The 26733-nt window shown below is 46.5% G+C and overlaps 1 protein-coding gene across 3 annotated transcripts in view; it reads left to right on the top strand.

Annotated features, from left to right (window-relative positions):
• The window catches only part of bach2b (BACH transcriptional regulator 2b), a 72529-nt gene that overhangs the window by 10520 nt on the left and 35276 nt on the right, over window positions 1-26733 (top strand). The window contains exon 2 of one of the 3 annotated variants that reach the window (XM_040160330.2): window positions 1008-1156. The exons of 1 other annotated variant lie outside the window; for it this stretch is intronic. In XM_040160330.2, coding sequence (XP_040016264.2) covers window positions 1118-1156 — 39 coding nt within the window. In that variant the 5' untranslated portion in view covers window positions 1008-1117. Of the gene's footprint in view, window positions 1-1007; window positions 1157-7034; window positions 7148-26733 lie in introns of those variants that run through there. One more of the 3 variants, XM_040160331.2, reaches the window with a different exon arrangement.

The following is a 26733-nucleotide window of genomic DNA, read 5'->3' as shown; positions in this document are numbered from 1 at the left end:
ACGTGTAGGGGGAGGGAAGGGAAGGGGGGGGGGGTTTATGCCGCGCGTTAGGCCAACACATCCTCCTCCTAGAGCACAGCTACCAGTCCACAAACAGGCGCCTCTATCGCACTCAACTCTGCAGATTTTTTCACACATCGAAAATGGCAGATTTATTTTTAACCACACGTTCGCTCTTCATGCAATCGAGACCCAAAGTCGTTACAGCAGACGCTCAAAGGTTTTAACTATGATGGGAGTCTGACAGATTCCGTTTTCCACACTAATTCCACTTCTGTCAATGTTGTCTGAATTACTGCTGGAAGGAGACCCAGTGAGGCAGACATCTAAACTAACACCAAACTCCATTTCCTCAGGGTCATTTTAAAAATAATTTTTAGTCCTTTATCATGATAACAATAATAATAATATAATAATGACAGGAGAAGACCGTTAGATGTGGTTGAAAGCGTTTCTAAAAGGTGACATTTTTCTTGTCAAGGTATGCACTCAATGGGTATATTAATTCAAAAGAGATTGTTGAATAATCAATGATGATGAAAATGTAATTAAATGCAGCCGAAAGGTCTTATTGATGTTATCGTTAAGGTTTATAGTCATTTTACAAAATAATTAGAATTACAAAATACAATTTATTAAAACAATGAAATTAAATCTTTTTTGGTATTTTCTATTTTGATTTACAAAAATAAATGATAATAAAATAAGTTTAAAATTCAAAGTATTTTTTTTAATGCAGCATCAATCAATCAATGATTAATACCTTTTTTTATTCATACTTCAATTGTGTGTTTATGCAAGACTATAAAACTGATATTATATTAACCTTAAAATAAAAATGCTAGAGAATGCTAAGAAACTTGAACGTGTGCACATTATACATATTTTTATGATCAATCATGGTGTAATGCCCACTGTCAGAACCTTTGACCTGTAGCTCTCTGCAGTATTTTTTGAGACTGCATGGGTAATTATGGATGATAGGACGCTCTGTCTTCACGCTGCAGGGCCGCGCCCCCCTCCTCCCCCCCCTCACCGCCCCCCGTGGACTTGCCAGTCATGTACCTGCGTCTTTCCGACTGACAGTGATGTCAATGCGTCAGTGTACCCTGGATAAATGATCACTAATCGCCATCGGAGGATGAAGGACAAGTCTGTGAGTAACACTATATTCACTCAACTCTCTGTTTGTTGTACGTCAATACATTATTTTCTGTTGGCAGGAAGTTTGTTTCTTTTATTTTTTCCGGTTGTGGTTACACAGGGTGAAGCCGAGGCAAACATTTGTGACACGTGCACACAAGCAGAAATTCAGACGGCGCTGAATCCTTATTTCTTTAAATTGTCTTACACAAATTCAACAGCAACACGTTGTTTTCATTTTTTTTATTGTTGGAAAGTAATGCCGTGCTTTCATTTATCTTTTGAAGTACACCAAAAAAGAAATTCCAATTTTTCCAATCAAACGGATAATCTTCAGATAAGAAGTTCGCGCTCCGCTCGCAAGCAGAGAGCGACAACCGCACTGTTCCAAACTGATAAATTGTGTGCATTTCCATTTATAACTAACTGTTGCAAAGGAAACAAAGCTTCCTTCTCTGACTTCCTTTGCAGGTGCTAGAATAGCAGCTGTAGAAGACTTAATACCCGACGATAATTGGTCCGACTGTGTTTTTTGTTCACTCCTGTGCGCGTAAATCTTTCAATGAGCCTCAACGCCACCATTAAAACTCCTAATAATGAAGGAAAACCACATTTTTAACCCTCCAATAATAGATCCCTGGCAAGATTTCCCCTTGAATATGTGCTCGTTAAAAGGGAAACCATAACTCTAAGGTGACAAGCTGCTCACAGATCTCTTTATGGCAGCTTTTGTGTGTGTATGAAGTCAGAACTCTTATCCCGGCTTTTCTTCTCTTAAAACACAAAGGCGTTCTTTGTCCTGGAGCTGTTGGGCTCATAGGCAGAGTTTGCGGCTTAGCATGTATAGGTGGGGTTAAAGCTGCTGTAGTAAGAGTACATGTTGCCAGAGTACTAATCGCAGACCACGTGGAGCCGCTGGCATGCGCCCCGAGACTGGCTCAACGTGGAGACTCTTCCTTTCTGCCAACTGTGGCGTGCTGCTCAGGCCAATGACACTGTGAAACGCTTGTATGGGAAATTCTAAATCACTTATATATACCTATCGATGCCAACTCCTTTGTGTTCGTTTTTTGTACCGTTCTTATTTGGTTAACGTTGTCTTTCCCGAAAGCAAGACATTTGAGGACAGCTCCCATAATACTAGTGTTCTTCAGCTGGCTTATAGTCCGTATATTGGTTGCGACACCACCCATCGGTTTGTGGGATACGGTTTTGATGCCTTAGGTTTGGCTTTTTGTACATCACCATCTTGGCTTTCAGCCACACCAGCTTTCTTTTTTTTTGCCGTTGCCATATTGGTCTCTGGTCGTCCCCATCTTGTTTTTTGAGAGCAAGAAGCGACACAGAAAGTCAGCGCTCAGTTTAACCAACTGCTAAAGCAGACACTTTATGCAAAATGTTAACTAACATACATTTAACTTACATTTTAATATTCCTTAATATTCCTTTCCTTCTACCAAAGGGTTTAAGAAATGTCTCAAGAAGGATGCTCAAATCCTGAAGGACTTCCTGCTTCCTGTTAATGAAACAATGGATAAAAACTGGAGGAGTAGACAAACAAATATTCCAAGAACTGATGAAAGGGGTTCCTCCATCTCCAAATTCCCCTTATCCCCTTTTCTTGTACAATACAATACAGGCTTAAAGGGATCCCGCATTCTTGTACTTAAGAATAATAGATTTAAGGATATTTCCTAAGGGCACTAGGTTGAATTTTTGCAAGTCCCCTTTTTTTTAAATATTACCAGGAAAACCGGTTTAACACATTTCATATGCGTTATGCACCTGATAAATATTTCTGTGAATGAAATACGTGATTAGTTGTGTTTGTCTAACATCTTGAACAGCCTTCCCGTGGCCCTCTGATCCAGGCTGAGCGTTTTTTCGGGCAGCGTGTGATTTCACAAAGCGGGCAACTCTCACACGGCCCGTAGCTTTAAGTGCCGCCGCTCGTTGCCGGGGTGTGTGCAAGGCCTCTGAGCCTGTCCTGCCTGTCTGCTTCCCATGATGCGCCTCCCTCCTCCCTCCAGCCTGGTGACGGCAGTGAAAGAGGCCATTGTTGCATGCACTTCTGACACAGAGTGGGAGAAATGATTCCCTTTTATACTCCCGGAATGTCTCTTGAATCAATCATTTCTGTATGAAGAAATGCTGCTCTTTTCGGTCCCTCGGCCGCAAACATGCCCGTGTTTCAAGAAAGGGGAAAATATTGCATGTTAAGGAATTTGGCGATGGAAAAAAATGACACTGTTACATTTTATGCTAATGTTCCCTCCTCGTTCAGGCATTCCATTTTTAGCTCTGACCTGCAGCGAAAGACTTCTGGTTCTCAGATTGAATCGAGCGGCCCTGCAACACCAAAACAAGGGGGCTTTCAGGAACTTCCCTCCCTCCCAGTTCCCTTCTTTTCCCAACGGGCTCTGATTGATGCATAGCAAACCACGGTTGGAAAAGCTTGCAGCTCCTCCTGCATGACACGATGTTGTGGCGATCGTCTTCGTGGTGCGTCCGTGTGCGGTGGCATCAAAACCAAAGAAATATCCTCGGCCTGTTTGGGCCGATCATTCATGCCTCACATACCATGAGGGTCTTTGAAGCCCCCACACCCGCCCCTCCTGAACAGGACGTTCTCTGCTTTGACATGCGTGTGAATGTCTGATCCTCTCTGTTCACAAGTTCCAGGCCGCATCAAAACCCCTGACGGAAAGCGTGGCTCTGAATCTTTAAGTGGGACGAGAAAAGAAGGGGCTACCTTTGTTGTACGAGTCATGAGAGTCTCACTTGGCCTCCATTCCGGTTGTAAACCAAGAGCGCTACACTGAAGTCACCGAACGCTGCCGCGTCCGTCGCTGGTGAGTCAATTTATAACCCTGCAGTATCACGTATCGCCGCTTGCAAATCTGCTCCTCTATCCGGCGAGGAGGAAAGTTTCGGAACACTCTCGGTGGGTAGCGCGGGAGGCGAGGTGAGGCCAAGCCCCAGACTCCCCGCCCTCCGCTTGGTGTGTGCGTGCGGCACGAGGGGAAGTGAGGCCCACGCCTGCCACTGACCTGTTGCAAGGGGCTGAGAATGCGCTCTCCCCAGTCATTAGGCTGGGCGTCCCGCGCCGCCACCAAGCGTTTTCACTGCATCTGCGCTCGCGGTCTATGATCGCATCCAGATGGCCAGTCTGGAACACCCGCGCAGACCTCGTGCTCGAGCTTCACATATGGCGAACGGAAAAGGGATACTTAAAGGAGCCTCTCACCCGGGGTCACTCCGTAAACAACTCCCGCCCTGAGCTTTTGTAGTTCTTGCAGCATTAGATGGTTTCCGCGACTTTGTCCGCTTTCGAGGTGAAAAGCCAGCCGTCGGAGGTGGAAAACGTGACGTGCCGCATCAAACTCTCCTCAATGGCCTTGGTGTTGTCGCTCAATCCAATTGCAAAAGAGAAACGTTGGACACGCGCTGCTGGAACCAAGGTTGCCAACTCATTGCTTACGGTATCTCAGTTGGTGATCTGGAATCCACTTAGAACTCCTACGAAATAAGCTCTCCTCGAGTTATAGTAGAGCCCTGATTGTCTTTCTAATGTTTCCGTGGATAGTTTTAGAGCATGTCCAGCACCACCCAGACACTGATGGCATTTGTGGGTAAATAACAGTGTGTGATGTGCAGTTATGAGCCGGTGAGCGGAGAAAACGAAAACCACGGGAAAGCGACCAAAGGTTCGAGGGGGTTGAAGGGTGATGAGAGAGCGTTAAAAGTTGTCAAACAGTATTCCACACAAACAGGCTCCATTTGTGGGGTCCGTCCGGTCAGTAATCAGGACCAGACTTAATCTCCTGGAAGGAAAAGCCCATGCACTCATCAGCCGCTGTATTTGTTTGAGTTGGGTTGTTGACCATTCTATCCCGTCTGCTGCTGCTGCTCTGTTTTGCTCCATATTTTTTTTCTCCCTTTTTTCTGCTCGTATGAATGTGGCGAGGGAATGTGCGTTGGGCGGGGTGAGAGAGGTGGGGAGAGGAGTCGGTTGGCGCGGGAGGTGCAGGAATTCCTCACTCGATTGGCTCATCTCGCGTTTGCTCTACGCCTCCGCCGCACACGCTAAAAGAGAGGGGATGTTTTGTTTGAGCGCTCTCCCGGGGGGGTGGGGGGGGCGTGCATGCCGTCCCATCGGGACCCGGGGACTCTGAGAAATGTGGCTGCCGGGTTTAGCCGGCGGGAGAGCCGCTGAGTTCATTAATCCGTCTCTCTCTCTCTCTCTCGGGCCCCTTTTTTTGCTTTTATTTTTAGCCAAAATCCATCAGGCCTGACAAGTGGGACAATTTGGGCCAAGTCGAGGGAAGCACTGCAGGTCCCCTTCCACAAAGTCAATCTTCTCCTCCCCTCTTGAAGAAAAAAAACAAAGGGCCGGACAGCCCTACTCCGTGCCCCGGGGTTTTGCCGAGTCATGTGAGATCATGTACACAGAAACACACGAGAGGTGGGGGCCCAAAGACTGAGGAGGAGGAGGGGGGGTTGAGGTGGGTGGGGTTAAGGCCGGGACCAGCAATGGGAGCTAAAATCTGCCCACAGTGGGACGACACAACGCGCCGGGCCTGGCCTTGTATAAGGTAATGTCTAGAGAGCTCGCTGGGGTGGGACGTGTGCACAGATTTATTTTAATACACTGCCCCTCGTGCCAGCGGGGGAGGGATGTAGAGCGTGCCAGATCGCCCCAAGACCACTGTCACACTTCGGACCAGAAGGGACTTTTTAGTAGACAAACCCACAACAGGCGAATTTAAAAAAACACAGAAAGGAGGCAAGTTTCTGTCCAAGTTTGACCTTTTTTTTAAATCTGCATGATACCAGAGACCAGGTTGTTGTTGTTTATTTCCATCCCCTGAATGCCGTTAACCTTTACTCACCATGTCATCTTGGTGCCGTCAACTAGCTCCTCTCACACATGCATGTTCTGAGTGAGTTGCCCTGCAGGTTTTGGCATGTCAGTCTTGTTTTTAGCATCGCAGCAATATGGCAGTATGAGTATTTGCCTTAAGGAAGTTACAGTGTGCTGCACAGAGGTGATGTTCTGCTCTGGCCTCACACCTGGCAGCGAATAATGATTTACAAATCATGAATTATTCTGTTGATTATGTGTCTTTATGAATGCCTTCACCAGTTTGTCTTTAAATATGTGAATTACATGATAGTAATTGCTAGTAAGTGGATAGTAGTCTTATAGTTGATGGGACGTGAAAGCTCATTCTTGCAGTTGAAAGCTCAGGAAAACAGTAGTTAATCTTTTTTAGTGTATTGATTGATTGATTAATCAACTAATTGTTCATGCTGTCCTCATAAAGTTAATTTAAAGGTAATTTTGTAATTTACATACATGCAACAAATAAAACTAACCTAACGACAACCTTCGGGCCAAGACGACAATTTGTTTTGATGATTGTGTGCATGTAACGAGGGGAAATGGACATTTTTGCTGAACATTAATCGGGGGGAACAAGCATCAGCACGGCCCTTGGAGTGTTTAAACGATGAGGATGCAATTTTCTTCTGATTTTCTGAAAATTCTCTTCTTGTCTTATTTACGTTACATTACAGGTCATTTAGCTGACGCTTAACATTGCATTTTTAACCCATGGCTTTTTGCGTTTTTTTGCCCGGGGAGCAATTAGGGGTTAGGCGTCTTGCTCAGGGACACTTCGACATGGGGCAGTTGGGGCAATCGGGACTCAAACCACCAACCTTGCGGTTCCCAACGCACCCTCTCTACCCCAGCGCCACGACGGCCCTGAATCCAACTTCCTTTTGCAAACCAGAGGAGTTTCCCCCTGATGGCCATTAGAGAGAAGTGCAAGTCCCCCCCGCATTGGCCTCAATAGAGGGGGGGACCCTGTACCCTGAACATTTCAACTTCAATTCAATCAAATCATCGCCAAATGTGGTTCAGACATTCATGTTCCGCACAGAATGAATCGCCCAGGATCGGGGAAATCCCTGCTTTCTCATGCAGTACCATCATCAGGTAATTCATCCAAAATTGTGCAGTACTTAAGTGATACTACGGCCTGAATACCTGCTGCTTTGATGACTATCCCATCATCGGCTGTGCTTAGAAGCACAACTGTGTCTAATCACAGATTACTAGCGTGGCTGTAGACTCTTGTTGTGCAACCAAAGACGGGGAGAGAAAGCATGCCCATCCAGCATCAATAATTTAGCCTGAGCTAACTTCGGAGTTGGACTGGCACATAATGCTACTATCAGGTTCAGTGTAACCTCCATGTGACGTGATGCCAAATGAGTTTCATTTGTCATTTGCATTCAGTTTCTTCTTTCACAGCGCTATGAGCTTTGTGGGAACAGCCGCTTCTCTTTTTCGCAGGATATTTTCCACTGTGGAATTAAACTGTTTAGAGGACATTCAGTGGGTTAATGCTTTTTATGGCCTATAGAAAGCGACAACAGTCTCACAGGACATAAATCACCAAGTCTGATCTTGCGAGCGCGTTGTAAAAACAGGGCTGCCCTGTGCAGTAGCGACCCCCCCCATTCATCCCACCTTGTGCGATGAAGGTCACAGGGGAGGAGAGTTAATGACCGACAAACCGTCTGTGCACGAGTGACTTTTGTGTCTCTGGACATGCTTCAATGCGGCTATGTGTGTTCGTGGGGGTGGCCTTGCGTCTCAGTACCACACATTAGAGCGCCAGTGTTTACTGTAAACGTGCACATTGTGTCGTCTGATTTACCCAGTGAGGGAAGGTAAAACAGAGTTCATTGTAGCTTTTTTGCTGTGTCGCATCATTCACTTGTATTTAACCCTGCTGTGCTGCAGCACGAATGGCTCCACAAAGGAGTCTATGGACCAAATACTACAAGTAACTAAAATGTGTTAACCCTTCAGCAACAAACCCACAGCGCATCAGCATCAGAGTCTTCCTACCACTAAGTATTAGAGGTACACCAACTGAAATCAGACATCGGTTTGATACTGATTTGAAATAAAATGATTTTGAATTGATGACAGTGTCCTAATTTATCAGAATATATATTATTATACATACAAATTCAGTATATTCACATCTATGTATAGTTGTTTAATAGCACCCTGAAAAGCACTTATTCAGGGTTAGAAAAAAATATTAGTTCATATTTAGTCTATTTAACTTCCATTTAGGGGCGGCATGGTGGCGTGGTGGTTAGCACTGTCGCTTCACAGCAAGAAGGTCCTGGGTTCGACTCCGCCCAGTGGCCTTTCTGTGTGGAGTCTGCATGTTCTCCCCGTGTCTGCGTGGGTTCTCTCCGGGTTCCCCGGCTTCCTCCCACAGTCCAAAGACATGCTCTGGGGATCAGGTTAATTGGGGACTCTAAATTGCCCGTAGGTGTATGAATGTGAGTGTGAATGGTTAGTATGAATAGTGTGAGTGTGAATGGTTGTATGTCTCTGTGTTAGTCCTGCGTACAGTCCAGGATGTACCCCGTCTATCGCCCGAAGTAGGCTGGCATAGACTCCAGTCCCCCTGCAACCCCGTGTGCAGGACAAGCGGTTTGACAATGGATGGATGGAACTTCCATTTACCTGTTAATTGCAACATAATGTTTTTGGTTTTAAGCAGGATTAAAGGTGACCCATCCCCCCTCTGTCTGCCCAGCCCTGAGCTTACTTTCTAACTCTTTATACTTTGTCAGTCTGAGGATCAAATTTGTCAAAGAAGGGTTCATGTTTACGTTTCCTGCCCAATTTCTCTTAAAAAAGTGCTGAACTGTGCCGCGAGCCTTGTGCTCGAGATGCCGAGGGCATCGGTATTTGTATGTGTGAACACCGCATTAGTGGTGAAGTCAGCTCTCCATCTACAGCAGTTCCTGAAATAGCTCTGCAAGTAGTCATTACCTCCGCAAGCCCCCAGCACCACCTATACACTTCTGTCACACGCTGATGCTATCTTTTTGAAAAGCGCTGCCTAGTCCAGGTTCAGACTCCAACCACACCTTGGTAACGCCCTCTAACACCTTCTGTTGACAACTGTAGAGCAACTGTAGACAACCCCGATTACATCCTCCCTCAGCAAGGAAAGTGATGGCAAAACCATTCAATCCTAGCTGAGTTGTACTAGCGATGAGTAAACTTGTCAAGGCTCAAAAGGTTTTAGGTCTCAGACCGGAGTCAAACTCTTGAGCATTTACTGGAATCATTTATCTCTCAGTATTTGATTTGCTATCATCTGGCTTTCCTGCCTGTAACTAGTGGTCCATGAGTGGGATGTCAGCCCAGCTGTCAACCAAGGAAGGTATTACAGGGTGGAGCGGGTGCCAAACCAATGCATGGGGTCAAAGTGGCACTCTGAGTTGACCCATGCTTCCCTCTTTCAGGATGACATCATACACATGTGAGGCAGCCTTTGTCCTTCCATTTATTGTCTTCCAGTTGCACTACGTTATGCAGTGTTGAATTTGGTGTTAATTAACTCGAAAGTGTAAAATTGCAAAATGATTATTGATTAAAGAGACCTCATGAATATCTCATGAGAGACAATAGAATAGGGGGCTGCTACAGATCAATAATGTAGATTTACCAATTGTCTAACTCTTGCGGCAGTGGAAATGACCCCTCCAAAGGGATCCAGACTTTTGGATTCTCTTAAGGATGTTTTTTTTCTTCCAAACTATTGATGCATGCAAATTCCTACTGTGTTGTCAAGACCGTAGGCTGAATGGATTCCTCTGGCACAAAAAAATCTTCAGGAAGTTTGGGGCTGTATCCATGGACCATGGGAACAGCAGAGATGGAAACGGAACACGGACAAAAGCGGATTTTCTTTTCTGTAAATCAGCATTTACTTACCTTCTGACACAGAATGGGGGGGCGGGGGAGGGGGGGGGGGGCAGGCGGGAGACGGCTGAAAAATGTTCTGTAACATGGTGGAAGTTGGGGGTCATTGTTCATTTTTGTACCGCGGCCCTGGATCCGAGGACCCATCGCCATGGAAACCATTATGCGGTGCAATTGGCGGCCGAGCACTTTAGAAATCTCCTTGGAATATATTAGTAGCTGCAAAGGCCCCACTCTCCTCACCTTCAACCTCTCGCCATTGTCTTGGAGCTAGTCTCCTCCAGGCGCTGCTCTCAGGATTTCAGGCCTCGGCTCAGGAATGCTCGACCTATAGCCCGTCTCCACGCAGGGACGTCAAAACAACCCAGCTGTCTTCGGGCCGCTAACCCGAAAAAGTCAGTTGAGCTGCGACGCCTCCCAGTTTTTTCACACACGGAAATAATGAACTAAAAAAAATTGATTCACCGACTCAATCAATCAGACCGTGGACTTTTTACCGGGGGAAAATAAATCATTTGCATTGCTGTGCAAACGAAACGCGCTGTTCTTCCTGACGTGGCAAAATAAGATGAGGACTTCATATTGGGCAGATGTGCTGAGACTCAAATTTCACAGAGAAAGTGCTGTGGACTTAGAGTGCCGGACGAATTGTCAAGCTGTGCACGTGTGTGTCATTAACTCAGCCCTACCTACTGAACAAACAGCTCGGGTCTTTTTTCTTCTCTCTCACAGTGTTATTACCTCTTTGCCCTTCACAGACATTTCCCTCTGGTATTTAGTCGGCGGCATGAGTTCCCAAACCTGAAACCCTCAGCAGTCCTGTAGCCGATCGCCACGGATCGCTCAAAGGCATCGCGTCCCGGTCCCATGCTGGTGCCTGATATGGCACATTTCTATGGGAGCAGGAAAACAAGCCTCCTAAAGATCCGCTAACCCATCTGGCTTAGGTGATTAGCAAAAGCCGAGGCAGATGGTGCCACGGCCAGATTCCGCGTCGCCTCAGGGGTGTATTCATCCCAACGCACAACCGACGGCCACGTCTGTGAAAGATGTGTCTTTGGTGCGTGATCGGACCGACCCGAGTGTGAAAGCCCTGCTCTTCCAGCGGCATGTGGGTTTCTGCCGAGCGCCGGCTCATTTTTCCGTGGCAAGTCGATTTTAAGTGGGACCCTCGGGATGTTTTTCTTAGGGGACTAGCGGAGGGGGAGGAGGGCGGGTCGTTTTGTAGACTCCTCCTCGCGTCGCAGCAGCGACGCGCTGAACACGAACTCGCCACGCAGCGGCCTGCCCTCCTCGTTCCTGGTGGCAAGCGGGGTCTGGAAATGTCGACGCGCCGAGCGGAGAGCGGCCCCCAGAAAACCCCAGGAAATCCCCCCCCCCCTCTCCCCCACCCCCTCCCCGTGAAGACGCTGGGCGGGAGGGTGAGGCGGAGCCCTGGAATGCGCTCGGAGGAGTCAGTCACTTATTTACTAGCTGAACTCGGTGAACCCTGCCTTAGTCAGCCACTTCCATCCCCGGCCAGACTGCCCCACCTCTCCCTCCCACTCTCCCCTCTGACCTACCCCGATGCCTCTCGCGCAAGCCGCCCCTCCCCTTCCATCCCCTTTTATCGGCGATAGCTCCACTCATTGGCCCATGCCCCCAAGCAAGCAAATCCAACCCCCACCTGACCCTAGTCCCTCTGTTGCTCACACTCTAGTTGAAGCGGGGAGGTCGTGAGCTCATGATGAGTAATAAAACAAATGTCAGCGGAAATGTGAGACTGTACAAAGAGCCTTCAGTATCATTCCTTACATATTTAACAATTCTGGAATAGAGGGAAGCTGTTTGTTGTCTTTCACTGTATAAAACAAGAAAAAGAATGATTTAATGTTTGTGTATCCGAGTCCGATGGGGCTCAAAATGCACAATATTTTACATATATATTTTGTCAATGCAGGTCCTATGTTTGCATTTATATAAATGCAATGCGCCCATGTGTTCACTGCCGCCGTTCATCATATTCACAGTGACTCTGGACCGGCAGCCTCTTAAGCTCCTGACTCACTTCTGATGACTGAGCAGGATATCTGACAATATACAAACCACTTGCATTTTAATAAACCACATTCTTAGACATATTCGTCACGTCATGTTTTGAAAAGATCATTCATGCTAGATTGCTCTCGCTCCGTAATTTTTCCCGACATGTTTGAATAAAGCCATTAAAGAATGATTACAGCCAATTCCACGCCTGAACCCGATCCTCTCCGAATCGACGGAGAGGATCAGGTGGATGTCGATCCTCGGCATGAGAGAAGCAGAGAAGGTGCAGTGATTAATAGCCGTCTCGCTCTTTCTTTCTGGCCACTGATCTGTTGAGAGGGCAATAATCCGTGACTCAGTGGGAATCCAGCGCTGTCGTGTCAGCGATACTCCCTGCATGTCAACAGCTACCACTGGGCAGTGGCCTTCATCTGAATTCAGCACAGCAGACAGCGGAGCTCTGCACGGCCATGAGTCGTTTATTCTAGTACCGAAAGATGGGAGTAGATTTCCAAACCCAAATGCAAACAGACTGCTTCGTAAAAACGGGAAAAGGGAAGTACGATGTGTGTTCCGCTGTCTGAGGCTGTGAGCGTGTGTGTGTGTGTGGTTGACGTGGATAGTGAATGGACGGGCAGAAGACAGTCGGGGAACCTTCTGCTCTCCCGTCAGTGGCAGCCTGCGTGGAGGTGTTCAGCAGGCTGCCGCTCTCAGCACCCTCATCTGATGATCCGCATCTACTTGTCTCTGAAAATGAATCGATGTTCCAATCAAGGATTCAAAAAAATATATACGCATCCTTTTTTTAAAATAACATTCAGGATGGATTGTTTCATTTTTACCGTTTTTCCCAAGATGCTTGTTTTTTTCTAAGCGAATAACTCAAACAAGTGAACTGACGGACTCTGCACTAGCAGAGCATTTGAATTCATCGTCTTCTTGTCGAGCCGTTGAGTGTTTGCGTGGAAACGGGCGAGTCTCTCGCATGTGCACCTCCCGGGATGCACGTCTGTGTATGGTTTTTGGTTTAGCGCCGTGGTGTTTTTTTTCAACTGTCAGTGAGTGTGATCCGTATTGTAGTGCGGTCTTGTGTTTGTGCAGGTGCGCCTTCCCCACCGCCTAAAACCTCCGTGGCATCTCGCCCGGCTCTCTCTCCCTTTATCGCAGGGCGGCCACTGCTCCCTGTGGTCGTGTTAAAAAATGCTTCCTCTCGCGGCTGCGTAAGGCCCGACTTCCCTCGATTGACATTTGAGCTCGATCTGTGGTGCTTTTGTGAACTCCCCCCCCCCCCTCCCCCCTCTGCCCCCAGACATTCCACAAAGCCTACTTTCCAAATCAAACAGAAAGCCAGTGCACCCTTTGTCTTTTCTGTTTTTTTTCTCCCGCTTTTCTGTTTTCACCCTCCACATGCCCAGCAGCAAAGTAGGTCACAGTATGACCGACGTCAAGTATGAGGCAGCAGTTTGCCGGGTGGTGGGGGGGGGGGGGGGGGGGGGGGGGGGGGGAGGCACATTGCTTCTCCCGTGTGCAGGAAGCTCGCTGCAGAGGAGACGTTAAACACACAAGTTCCTGTTTGGCATCTGTTTCCAGCAGCCAGCCGCCCCCCCCACCCGCCCCACCGCTCACGCTTCACCTTTATCAGCCAGGTTTGTCGGTTGAACTGCTCTGTGACCCCCCCCCCCCCCCCCCCCCCCCTTCCTGCCCTCCCATGCTAGAAACCAACAAGTGAATTCAAAGGACGCAATGACGCCCTCGCCGTTGTTCCCAGAATAACAGACGTCGTGAGATACAGTCAGGGGGGGGGGGGACATGTCCTCGCTCAGGCAGCCACACTGCTAGACTGCAGACCCTCGGGCCAGTGAATAATTAACCAGGTGTGTATTCAAGCAGACGGGGCAGCAACGCGCACAGTTCATCTGCTCGGTAGCGAATGATGTCATCCTGCCGTTTCGCGCCCGTTTTTAGGCCTGATTTGAAAGTGAGCCATTGACGTGAGACAGCAACACCCCCCCCCCCTAACAACCCCGCCTCACGAGGTGCCCCACGGAGACGGCTTGATTGTTTTTTTCTTTTTCGATAAACCGGTTATGAAGGGCCACCGGGCCTCTGCGGGCTTCCCTCTCACCCACGTGCAAAGGCGCGGGGCAGGGTTGTATTTTGGGCCCCCCAGGAGACACCGTGACCCGGCAGACGTCAGAGGACAAATGATCCTCCCGTCACACCTAGCTGAACGGGAAACCCTAGAGTCTGGCGGCCATCCCGAGGCCCCCGGCGGCAGCGTCAGAGACGAACATCATGATGTGTTATTATGTGCTCATCGCACGACGTTGTTTTAGTTATAAGTGTCCAGAAGTCTCTAAAAGAAGAATTATACCACATTATAAAGAATTGTTCAACTTAACCATCACCTCACTGACATTTTCAATATGAGGATCATGGTGTTTTTTAAATTATCTTTAAGCTGAAGTACATCATCTTTATTGATTATAATCAATTCTATATATTTTTTGTATTTGTATGTATATGTATATCTAAAGATAGACTAAACTAAACTTACTTTTATTGTAACCATGTTTTTAAAGCATTTCCCCATTAGCTCGTACAGTACGAGAATACGGTTTAGTTTTCGGCCATTGGAATGTAGTTTGTTGCTTGAAACAAATCATTTCAGAGTGCAGATTTACTGCTCTGGTCTACAATAATGTTCTACCCACTAACAGCTGTGAGCGAGGCAGCGCGGTTTAAACAGCCCTGCATCAGCGGGTGGCTTGTTTACAAGCTGTCTGATCATCTGATCTGCTCGCTCCATCAGACATGGCTGTAATGCTGTTACGCAAATCCCAAACTGATAGGAGTGAAACGACAGGCTAAGGTTGCACAAATAACAACAACAACAATTGAGCCTTGAGCACTAAATCGGATTTGCAAAGTTGTCATTGTCATTATTTGCGGCGCATTTACACGTCGAAGGCCATACTCGTACTCGTCATGCATTCAAAGAAAATAGTCCTCCCCACTTCCTCGGTGGAGGCTCGGGGATGTAATACAGTCAGATTCCATGAGTGTTGAACCGCTGTACATTTTCCTGTGTGGAAACAATGAGGGGTAGCGGGCCCGGCCAACATTTCCACCGATTTTTTTGGGGGGGTGATGGGGGCTGGGTTCAAGCGTTACAGTGCGTGATTCATATTTTCCATTAAAGTAAAGCTCTCGGCAGCCGAGGGGTAGCAGTTTGTTGGCAGCGAGCGCGGTGAGACAGCATCTTCAAAGTGTTCCTGCACATTGACTCGTCGTCACATCTAACACGGGTTGAGTCAGTGCAGCGGCTCTTACGTATGGTAACATATTTACAGCAAAAGAATTGCAACTCACAGCGAGAGCAGCTGCTACCCGAGCGCCGAAGCGCGTCTTCCTAATGATCGTTTTGCTGCAAAAAAAAAAAAGAAGAAAAATGTAGCGTCCTTTTATTTTGTGTGATTGTGCACTTGGGGACTTCGGAATAATGGCTGCATCAACCCGGCTCTGATCGATACACCATGAAAGGAGAAATGCAGGTGGATAAGAGAGAGAAAAAAAAGCTGGCTGGGTTTCTCCCGCGCTGTGTGCGAGTCAGTGGGACGAGAAGAGGGAAGAAGAAAAAAAAGAGCCGTGTTTGTTTTTGTTGGCCCGGCTCTCGGGGATGAGATCAGACTAATCAATAAGCGGGGATAATGTGGAGATGTGTAGTATGACATCAATATCAGACGCCGAGGTCCGGCAACACCATTGTGCCGCTGTCCGGCTCGCCCTGTGCTGAGTAAACAGAGGCTTCCCAAGGAGAAAGGAACTCATTGATGGGTCCCTTAAGGCCTCTTCGCCTCTGTGCATTGTTGGGCCTCCCGTACACGGCAACCTCATTGCGTAGAGGGTGGAGGGGCTGTTGGAGGGGGTGGCCCGCGGGTAGTGTAGGTCGATCAGGTCGATTAAATACGACGATGTCTCGGTGACATTGATGCACCCTCCCCCCCCTGCTCCCGACTCCACCAACCACTCTCGCGGCCGGCGTCTTTTGATTGGATTGCGACATAAATCACAGAAGTTTGGGTCGAGACGATCCATGTGGGTGGTTGAGGGGCGCTTCCTCAAGGAAAGAGGATTTTTCCCACTGGGGGGAGTGTGCAATCGTGGGGTTACAAAATGACATGCGCATAATTCCATGAAGAAAAAACTTGACACCTGGCAGTAAATAGTTAACTATAAATAAGGAAGGTAGTTTACGGTCAATACGGTGTTACAAGCTCTGTAAGATAAGACGGTGCCTCACCAGCAAGTGCCTTTTAGATGAGGAGAAGTACCTTCAATTTCGTGCAAAGAAGCTAATGCAGGAGTGATATGATCCCTTTTCTTAGTCCTTGTTAATATACGTGCTGCAGCATTCTGAATCAACTGGAGAGGCTTAAGAGATTTACAAGAGCAGCCCGATAACAAAGAATTCCAGTAATCCAGTCTAGAAGTAACAAACGCATGAACTCATTTTTCTGCATCATTTTGAGACAGGAAGTTCCTGATTGTCGATATAGTACGTAGATGAAAATAAGCCAGTCTTTGAAGTCTTCTTTATATGCGTGGTAAAGGTCATATCTCCATATAACTCCAAGATTCCTGACGGTGCTGCTGGGTACCAGAGCAATTCCATCCAGTAGAATCTGTATCACATGACAGCTGACTTCGAAGGCGCTCTGGGCCTATCAAGATGACTTTTGGTGTCTCCAAGACATTCTTGAAGTCTAACAAGCTGGTCAGTCTCTTCTGGCTTGATCGACAGATTACAGTTGAGCATAAGCGTCATTTTGTTTTGCTTAGCATCATGGATTCCAAATGATTCCATCTTTGGAAACAAATAATTGTGTTACATGTAAGAAACTTTAAGTTGTTAAACTGTTTCCATGGTGAAAAATGAACTTACCAAACTATTTATGCAAGTGTATAAATCCATCACCCGAATAATTCCCACTAAAATCAGCCTCTGCTTGAAGCAATTTGGAAAAAAAACTACTTTTTGTTGGTGTTTTATTCACCAGCGTGGTGAAAATGCTTTTGCCTGCAAACACAACAACGCCAAAGAAACAGCGAGGTCACAGAATGCTCCAAATGAAAAACCCTAACCCTTTGATTGGTAATTCAGTATACCAGAGCGACGACCCACAACTGCAGTATTGTTTTGTTGGTAGGTTTCTACCATAGGGGTCTTGTATCCACCAACCCGTAGTCACCTAAAAGAAACTGAACATAGGATCCAGGCTGAAAAAAACCTGGATCCTTGAAGATCATATTTTGCCTTAAACCATAACCACAATTTTTGGAAACCATGGTTACACACAATTATATAATTTTTTTTAAACGTTATCAAGGAACAATGTTTTTTCTGTCTTTTTCTACAATTTGTTTCTCGGAAATGGAGCCGATCTGGACGCAGAGTTTAACCCCAATGTGGTGAACCAAAAAATAGCTTTTACATTGGAAATGTCTGCTCTGCAGTTGGATGGAAACCATCAGCGAGTCTGTAAAGGCCTTATAAATCCCATTGGTGCTAGACAATGAGCTTCCTTACACGCGAGGTGGAGTGCGAGTGGCACCGACGGACTCGAGTCGAAGCTTGAATTGATAACTCCCCAGGATCTTCACTCTGCCCCCCCCCCCCCCCCCATCTCCACCCCTTTTCCCGGCGAGCACCGCTCCAATGGATGGGGGGATGCCCGGCGTAATTGGCGGATCTTTGATGTGACGCTGCCCCACTAAGCCTCTCAATTCAGCACTTAGCACTTCTCGACAATGCACGCTCTCTTTCATCTGCAAAACCAATTAATTTGTGGATGTGGAGTAGAATTTCAAAGAGCGGCTGCAGAGAGGGCAGTAGATATGAAGGGGGTGGGTTGGATTCCTCTGCGGATAGTGCACGTGGTTTGCGTGCTTTTTAAAGTGTTTTTCATAGGAGCGAATCCGGGGCGGTCACACAGACAGGGGAACCTCCGCTTTCTACTGCGAGATCAGTGTTTATCCACCCTCGCGTTTTATTGGAGGCAGCAGACGGCCAGTTTGGTCAGTGGAGAAGAGTCAAATCCCCGGGAGTCATTGACGCAGCACTGACATTTACTATTAGGCTTGTGGAATATTTTACAACTCATTTCTGGCTTCTTCAGAGGCACTGGGCGAAAAAAGTTTCAGACTTGGGGAGCATTCTGTGTGTATCCGGGGTGCTTACACAAGACGCCCATCCCGCATTCATAAAACAATGTAATCAGATTACAAACAGCTCCAGTGGCCCCCGAGATGCATCTCATCCCATTGCTGGGGATTGGGCAGGAAATTGCTGCACACATGGTTTACTTTGTCAATTATTCATTTGAACATTTGGGAGTCCAATGTATGAAATATAAATGGGTTTATTGACTCATGACAAGTTGCATGAAAGTGATAATCTGTTAGCAGCCACTGCCCACTGGGCATAGAAGTCTAAACAGGGAGCCGTTTAAAGAGACTAAGAAGGTAAAAAATGCCAGTGTAAAAAGTAAATCTTTATTTGTCCTTTTGGCATTTTACTGCTGCCCACATTCAAATAAATATGTTTTCCCCTCCAAAAAATTGTCTATGAATAATAAGCAATATTTTTGAGTCAGAATCATGGTCTATGATCTTATCACAAGTATTTATTTAGTAGTATTTTGCAAATCCATGAATATTAAAACCCAACTATTTCCCCTATTAATAAACGAAAAGAAAAGATTACCCTACAAGGCAACAAAAACACACCAGATTCCCTTTTAAAATGAACACCTTAAAGTTTGTTTAGAGTTTCAGTAAATATTTATCGCTCCCATCAAAACTGTAGTGAAGAACCCCAGGACCAAATGACAAGACAAAATGATGCCTGATGTGTTAATTCCATCCTTTCACCCAGGAGACAGATGTTCACACCCAAAGTAAATGCGTTGTTATGCTTATTGCGCAACGTTAAGCGAGAAAGTCCACCAAGCATGGTTGGTTTTTGTTAGTTACTTTACTGAGTTGATTTGTTACATTGTTGCGTTACTTTGTTACCATACGTTACGGAATATTGTTACCGTACCATTTTTACCTTTCGTTGTTAGGTTACGACGTTACATTATTTTTTTTACATTACCTTATTTTTTGTATCTTGTATTTTTACCGTACGTTGTTACATTACGTGCTTATCTAGCGTTGTCACATTACATTGTTACTTTATGTGTAATGGTATGTTCTTACCTTACGTTGTTGCGTCCTTATTTTAACACAAACTATGATTTATTTTCTTACCTAAAGAAATTGGACAAAACTTTTGGTTGCAATCAACTTCCAATCGTTTCACAACGTTGTGCGTTTTTCTGTGTAATACGAGGTCAGATATTGAGATTCTATTCAGGAAACAAATGTTTGTATTGTTTTGTGTTGCTGTCCAACTATTGTGCTTCCACACTCCACTGATACATATCACAAAAAATGAAAATACACAAGAAAATCTAAAGAATACACAGCAGAAGTAATAAAAAGGAAGGAAAATGCAGAAACTCAGTAAACACTTATCTATGGTATAATGCACATATCAGGTCTCGGTAAGACAAATACTTCACTGGATAAGATGGAGATTATGCAAATAAACAGTCTAAACAGTTCTGACTGGGCCTCTAATGCCGATCAGACCTGTTTGCTCATACCAAGTAATCCCCCGTAACACCGTATGGGCGCTTCACATGCGCGCATGCATGTGGCCATGTGTTGCTCTGCATCTGTGGGAATGGGGAAGTGAAGTTGAGTCCAAACGCCTCCACCTTGTGTTTGTGTATGTCTCTCTGTGTGTGTGTGTGTGGAAGAATGGGAGGGGATGTATGTCCTGCGGCAACCCCGGTGCTCTGTGAGCTGTTTTACGAGTCTCCTCGGCAGCCCGGCATCTCCCTCCCTCCCTCACTACCTCCGGCCCGCCCCCTCCACCCCCACCTCCTCTAGGTGAAGAGTTTGTTGTGACGAGCCCAAGCAACTGTTTCGAAACAGGAATACGGGCAGACGCACAGGATGAATAGCTCAGAATAAGTCCGTTGGTAGCATCTACCATCAAATTATTTCTGGTCAATTCCCAGATCAAAATCACAGGGAGGAAAACACTCGCTACGTGTGTCTCTTTAAGAAAATACAAACTCTTGAAGCCAAACAGCAGCAGTCGGTTTCGTTGACGTCAGCTCTTCCCTCAAATAACCTTGAGTCAGTGAAGGGCTGATGAACGAACCATGACTCACTCCGAGCTGCTGCCCCGACAGGAAAAGTCTGAGCCAGGGCTGTTTTTATACGCTCTTTCTTTTATATTTTTACAAGTTCTGAGAGCTTAAGAGTTGAGATGCGTTCACCAAATGAAGCGGGCGAGGACCGGTCGACACCGCTGAGCCAACGGCAGTAAACTGTGCTCCTGTTGGAGCCTGTACGGAGGGACGGAGATCCCTGAGATACTGTGACAGAATCCACTCTAGGAATGCAAAACTACTTCATGATCCATGCATGAGAGCCCAGAAGAAGGACTGACGCGGCACAGCTGACATTTGTGCGGCTGTTACATTTCAACACGTTGTGGTAGTGAAAGGAACACATGCGCGCCATGCAGTAAAGAACACGATGCGCGCAGGCAGGGCCTGTGACGTCGGGTCGCGTGTGATGTTTGCGACATTCTTTCTGTACCTTAGATTGTTTACCCTTTCATTGTAGGAGTTCTTTCCCTGAATACAACTCAATACAATAGGTCAATATTAGATCTATAATCGTGACAAGTGATCAGATTTTGACTGCAAAGTGCTGCTGTTTTTTGGAATTAGCACTGAAAACCCCAACTGATTTTTTGATGTTTTGAATATTATATTCCAACATCTGCTCACAGATCCCCGGAAATGTTTCACACCTGCCCTTTAAGTTTCCCATTTTCACACCTCAACCCTGCGGCTCTACATTGGTGTTGCTGGGTTTCATTCAACAAGACGGTCCAGCTCACCGGCTTCATGGTGATTCCCTGATCGTCTTGGTGATCAGCACTACTCATATTTTGGGTGCTCCTCATATTCTCTGTACTCCTCCATGCGATACATTGCAACATATGCCCGCGGAGGGACACGTCTAGGACTTCGCCGAGTGAGAGAGGGTGAAAGGGAGAGAGCGATAGAGGGAGACGGAGAGCAGCTGGTCGGGGCTGGGTACCTGCAGCTGACATGTGGAACAGCACCCATTCATCAACTCCTTGAAAATGAATCGCCTGCTCTCACATCATCCCTTGGTGCGTGATCTTATCTCATTGTAGCGTGAAGAGGTCCCATTGTGTGCCTCTCGTTCTGCCCGGGCTATAACAGTCGTTGCTGGGAGGTGTTGCAATCTCATCGTTGTTTTTCACGAGACAATCTTCACTATTTGCTTCAGTGTGAAGTTATTCCCACCAGCCTTACTTGGTAAGACGTCTAACGGATATAACGGACGCTTAGACCAATGAGAGGAGGAAAGAAAAAAAGAAAACATTAGGTTGTAGTTTATTAGAATTGACTGAATAAATGACTACATGGTATGATTACTTAAATACATGGTCAATATCCATCCGTTAAAGAACAAATCTGGTGTATCACAACTTGTGTATGGAGTGAAGTAAATCTTAACATTTTGTTCAAGTTAACTGGCTTAGTTGGCTTGGATGACGATGGGGAAAAAGGGGCGCAGGGTACCCAAAATGTAGGTTCAAAAAAGGTTAAAAAAAAGCAATCAAAGGGCAAAACGGGCCGAGACGCTCCACCAGTCGGTCATGTTTATCCCCACCCCCCCTCAGCAGATCAGCTGCACTGTTCATGCTTAGCCTCTCCATGAAGAAGTCATTTTTAGCAGAGATTTGTTTTCTTTCATAATGGAAATTGACAAGGGAAAAATAATGACAAATGAGACATAAACCTAGAACCCTCTTTAACGTGAAGCCTTTCTTATGTTTATTTCTGACATCTTGCGAGCTAAGGCCATTATGAATCCATTGGAGGATTAGCCCAAAAAATAGCCAGTAGGGGACCGGGTGCACGGCCTGAACCATCGACAAACAAACGTCAATCTCTCCGCGGCCCCTTTGTGCTGCTGCCAGCGTTTCAGGGAGTGCTTTGTGGTTGGCCCTGGTCAGGAAACAGCGGCCCGTTTAGCCCCGTTCGGAGCTTCAGAGCGGCATCCTCGCCGGGCCGCGGCCACAGGCGAGCTGGAGCGTTAACGGGCGCCCGAGCGGTGGTCCCAGGAAGGCATCCGTCAGGCCTTCCTAGAACTGTGCGCTACTAGAAGAGCGGCAAACGCCCTCCCGCAGACCGCCGTCCAACGTGTCATTTCCACCAGCGCTGTCTGTTGTCCGCAAATAGCAGCAGCTTGCGTCTGCGTTTCATTTATTTTTCTTCATATTTTCTGCCAGAGTTTTCTCCAGTCGCACACCACTTTCCTTCCTATCAGATACTTAAGGTTTTTAGGGGTTTGTAGTTAAAAGCGCGTCACTCTAATATGTTGACTAATAAACAAAACAATTTTGAATCTGGCTTTATCCACATGTTCAGATTTCTGTTCTGGAGATGTTTGCACACATGCACATTAATGCCTACTTTGCATATTGAAACAAACTACCAGATCACTTTAATAGTACAATAATATAATTGTCTTGAAGAAATCAACGTGACCTATTACCGTTTGTGTTTCTTTTTATTTAACTGTAACTTTCAGTGATTGGCCTTTTGTGTATATATATTGAAGCTGTTGGAAATTTTCCAAACCTTTTACTCTGCTTTTCCTACACCGATGCTTAGTTGGTTCTCTAGGTTTTTTGCTTAGTCACCACACAAAATGTAAAAATTAGACATATTTTGTTTGGTGCAAAAAAAACAATCTGAACAATCTGAACCACAAAAACATTTTCAATATGAGTAACATTAGTGAATCAATCTGGGCATCAACATTTATCTCAGTTACTCATTTCACGGGTTGCTCTGAAAGGAGATGTTGACGTGCAGGAGAGGTTCTCTGATTTGAATAGGTGTTTGTGTAGTCCAGCTTTGAGCGATTGTGCGTTGCCTGTAGACGTGGTGCTTTTAAATGATTCTTGGATTAATCGTTGCCAGCCGTGATGGAAAATACCATTGGTACATCGAGACGCACACATAGCGTCGGCGTGCCGAGCTCCGGTCCGAGCGTTTCCCCCGCCGCTCTTTCGCCATTCAACCTGTTGTAATTCCGTGTTTTAATCAAGAAAGAAAAGTCAATAACCCAGGAGATAAATATTGACCTCTAAGTATCGACTGACTCTGACAAGACTGAGTAGTCTGAGCGGTGGCCCTTTTGCTTTAGTGTACCCGTGTTGATCAGGCCCCCCCCTCCCAGGACTGCTGTCACGATGCAAAAGTCACATTGGAACATTGTGTTTAACAGATTGCTCTAGTGGCTGCAGGACACGGCCCGGGCCTCCCCAGTGTGCATAAATCACCGGCTGGATCCGGGGGTCGGGATCAGCAGGGCTTAACGACTGAGTGGCGCTGCAAAAAGAAAAAAGTTGATGTCACAAGTTGTGGAACCACTTTGGTGCCGCCGGACGGACAGCGAGAGCTTCTGAGGCAATCTGAAGGAATCGCCTCACCGCTTAATGTATTTATATAAATTTGTTTTACAGTTGAAACCCACGGATCAAAACCAGTGGTTGTGATGTCAGTTCCTTGTGAATAGATTTCCACTGTGACTTGTGATGCCTGGGAGGGTGTATGGCGGGGGGGGGGGTGTTTGATACCCGAGTACCGCTTTCTCTTCTCGGGTTGAGTCATCAATACCGAAGCCGCGAAACCGCACTCAGTCTCACCGTTTCACTCGGAACAGTAACCTTTCATTCCGTGCCCTCGCCCTTGATGCGACGCACCCACGGGGGCCTTCTGTCGACGTGCTTCCGCGGCGCCGGCTGACCCGCGGCGCACGTTAGATGGCGACCCGTGTGCGTCACGTGTAGCGTGTGTCAGCCCCGAACGCACATGTCCGAGGGCACATTGACACAACGAACTGCTTTTAAGATAAGCGTCTCGGTTTTGTCAACGTGACTTCGTCGGGGTCGTATCGGTCACGCCAGGTCAACGGCGGGGGCCTGGGTCTTTTGCAATCACTTAGATCAGCTGACTCACATGACCGAGGCAGTGGTGCTTCACACCAGAGGCTACGAAAGGAGCACAGCGGTTACAGAAACCACTGAGATTACGATGCACACAGAAGACAAGTACAAGCAGGAGGTTTGCACTGGGGTCGCAGATGCTGCAGCACGTGGCGCCGCAACTGACACCAATATCACAAATTCTCTTCACATGTCAACAGCAATCAGTAAATCCAATGCTCTGACAAAACAAAAAGATTATGACAATCTCTGTAGTAACTGACAATAGCTTTGTTTGTTGTTTACCTTCCTGTTGATCCGTTTGGGTGAGTAGCTTTGGTCTTATTAGAAATAACCTTTTACAATATTAAACTGATTTTAAAAATGTAACTCGGAGACTCTCTGTATAGAATTGCCGATGTAGGTCATTATTGCGCCATCACGTCGCGCATCCAACATTTGACTTTTGACTTTTATGATTAAAGGTTAAACTAAACTTAAAAAACGTCCATTGTCACCTTCATTAATCATTCATTAAGTTTTTAACCAAGGCGTTAATCATTGTATTTAATGATTGATGAGTGAATATGTTGAGATTCAATTTTTGGCACAGATACAATACAAAGTGATTATCTTTTCACGCTCACTTTGCAGAATGTAAACATGTGTTTCATGACTTCTTTTTTTTCATTTGACAAAATAATTCCTTATCCCAATCCCCTTTGTCTAAATATGAGGAATATTTGATCAGGGATAATCTGCTGAGGCATTCGGTCCTAACCCACTCAATACTCGGTTGTTCAACCGTATCTCCGTGGAAATATGAGAAAACAGGGATTACTTTTCAATCCAAAACGTGTGACATTCCTACACCGCACTTTGTAAGGGGAGGCGAGAGTGCAGGTTGGTGCATTGTTCACTAATAAATAATAAATAGTTAAAAACACACGTCTTTGCACGTCTTTATCATCCGGGTGCTTTCAGAAGCCTACAGTTAACCACGTACATTGAACATGCAATTCAAACCTACTTATTAACAAGATCCCTCAATTGATATTTGTTTGTTTGATTAAATAATATACAGTGAATTTAAAATGAATTGAGCATAATAATAATCATTTCTCACCAACTGGAACCAGAACTTTTGCCTCTGGCCTAAAATCCAACCGCTTCGCATGATGACTGCATGATAACAGTCATCTTGTTTCTTCCATCAGAGCAGCTTATTATTCACACAACAGAGAGGCTCTGTGGCAGGACTCCTGTTACTCAAAGACATGATGTTGCAATATGTGTGTGTAGGTACAACTTTCTCCGTAGTACACCAACCGGTTACTGTGTGTGTGTGTGTGTGTGTGCATATATCTTCATCTCGCATCACTTCCTAAATTAGCTCCTTTGGCGTGGCTGCTGCTGCCAGCAGGTCATCTAACCCGGCACGGCCATTCCCTGGCCGGGCATTGTGAGTGAGCATGAAGCTCGACTTCAGGCGCTGGAATATGTGAGTGCGTTTCAACCCTCTCCTCCTCCTCCCCCAGTGCGCCCTCACACTGACAGCGACGGCTGTCCATCAGGCCCCTAGACATGCACTGCCCCAGTGACATCTAGGTGTTCCTGCGGCCTGACTGACTGTTTACCCAAGAGAAGGCAAACCAGGCGGGGCAAAATAGTCTTTCTGCAGACATGGAGGAATCCCCTGTGTCATCACGGTCAACGACAAAAGATAATATACGGCCCCCGAAGCGCTAAGAGAGAGGGCTGTCACGTACAGGGACCTTTCCTGACCAGGGACAAGAGTCGGGCTGGGTCACCCGAATTGGGCTCTGGCAGAGTCCTGAGGTACAGCCTCGACGATAGTAGCCAGGTTCTTACTGTGACCTGATTATTTTTGCCTTTGTCAAGGAAGAAAAGAAAAACTGTAAGACAAGCGCGTTTGGAGCACTAATGGCGCCTTCCGGTCTTTTGTGTGGTCTTTCACGGCAGCTAGAGGAAGGACTGAACAAGACAGCAGCAAAACAAACAAGAAGAAAGACGTTGCATGTGCTCGTCAGCGGTGCATTACAATCAGTCGCATCGTTGGATGTTGTCTTTCGTCTCCCCCTGACTATGCAGCCCTTTTGATCTCAGCTGGGTATTTTGTACCATTGCGCCGGTTTCGCACATTTCCGCGTGTTTCTGCAACGACAACAGCTCTTGCATGTAATATTTAGAAAGCTTGCACGGGCGATGTGAGAAAATAACGTGCTTTTTCTTTGCCTTATCAACACCTTCGTAGCCTGCAGCCCACTCACACGAACACACATGATCCCCAATGCGCACACACACGCACACTTTAATTTGCACAAACACACCCCCACACACACATGCGTACATAAATGGCTTTTGAAGGCTTTTTGACGTGGGCGATGCCTGTATGTCAACTCTTTCCTGTGGGGAGACTTTCCACTTGCCTCTTTTTTCCATGAGTCCTCTGAGCGCAAGCTTTTGTGTCACAGTTGACGGGCTGATTTTCAACTTCCTCGTGCGCGCAGACTTTATTGTTTGGAATAAAAGGCTTCCACCTCAAACCCTGCCCCCCACTCTGCGCTCCATC

This window comes from Gasterosteus aculeatus, chromosome 18 (assembly GCF_964276395.1).
Source record: "Gasterosteus aculeatus chromosome 18, fGasAcu3.hap1.1, whole genome shotgun sequence".
NCBI lineage: Eukaryota > Metazoa > Chordata > Actinopteri > Perciformes > Gasterosteidae > Gasterosteus > Gasterosteus aculeatus.
This window is presented reverse-complemented; position numbering and strand designations above follow the sequence as displayed.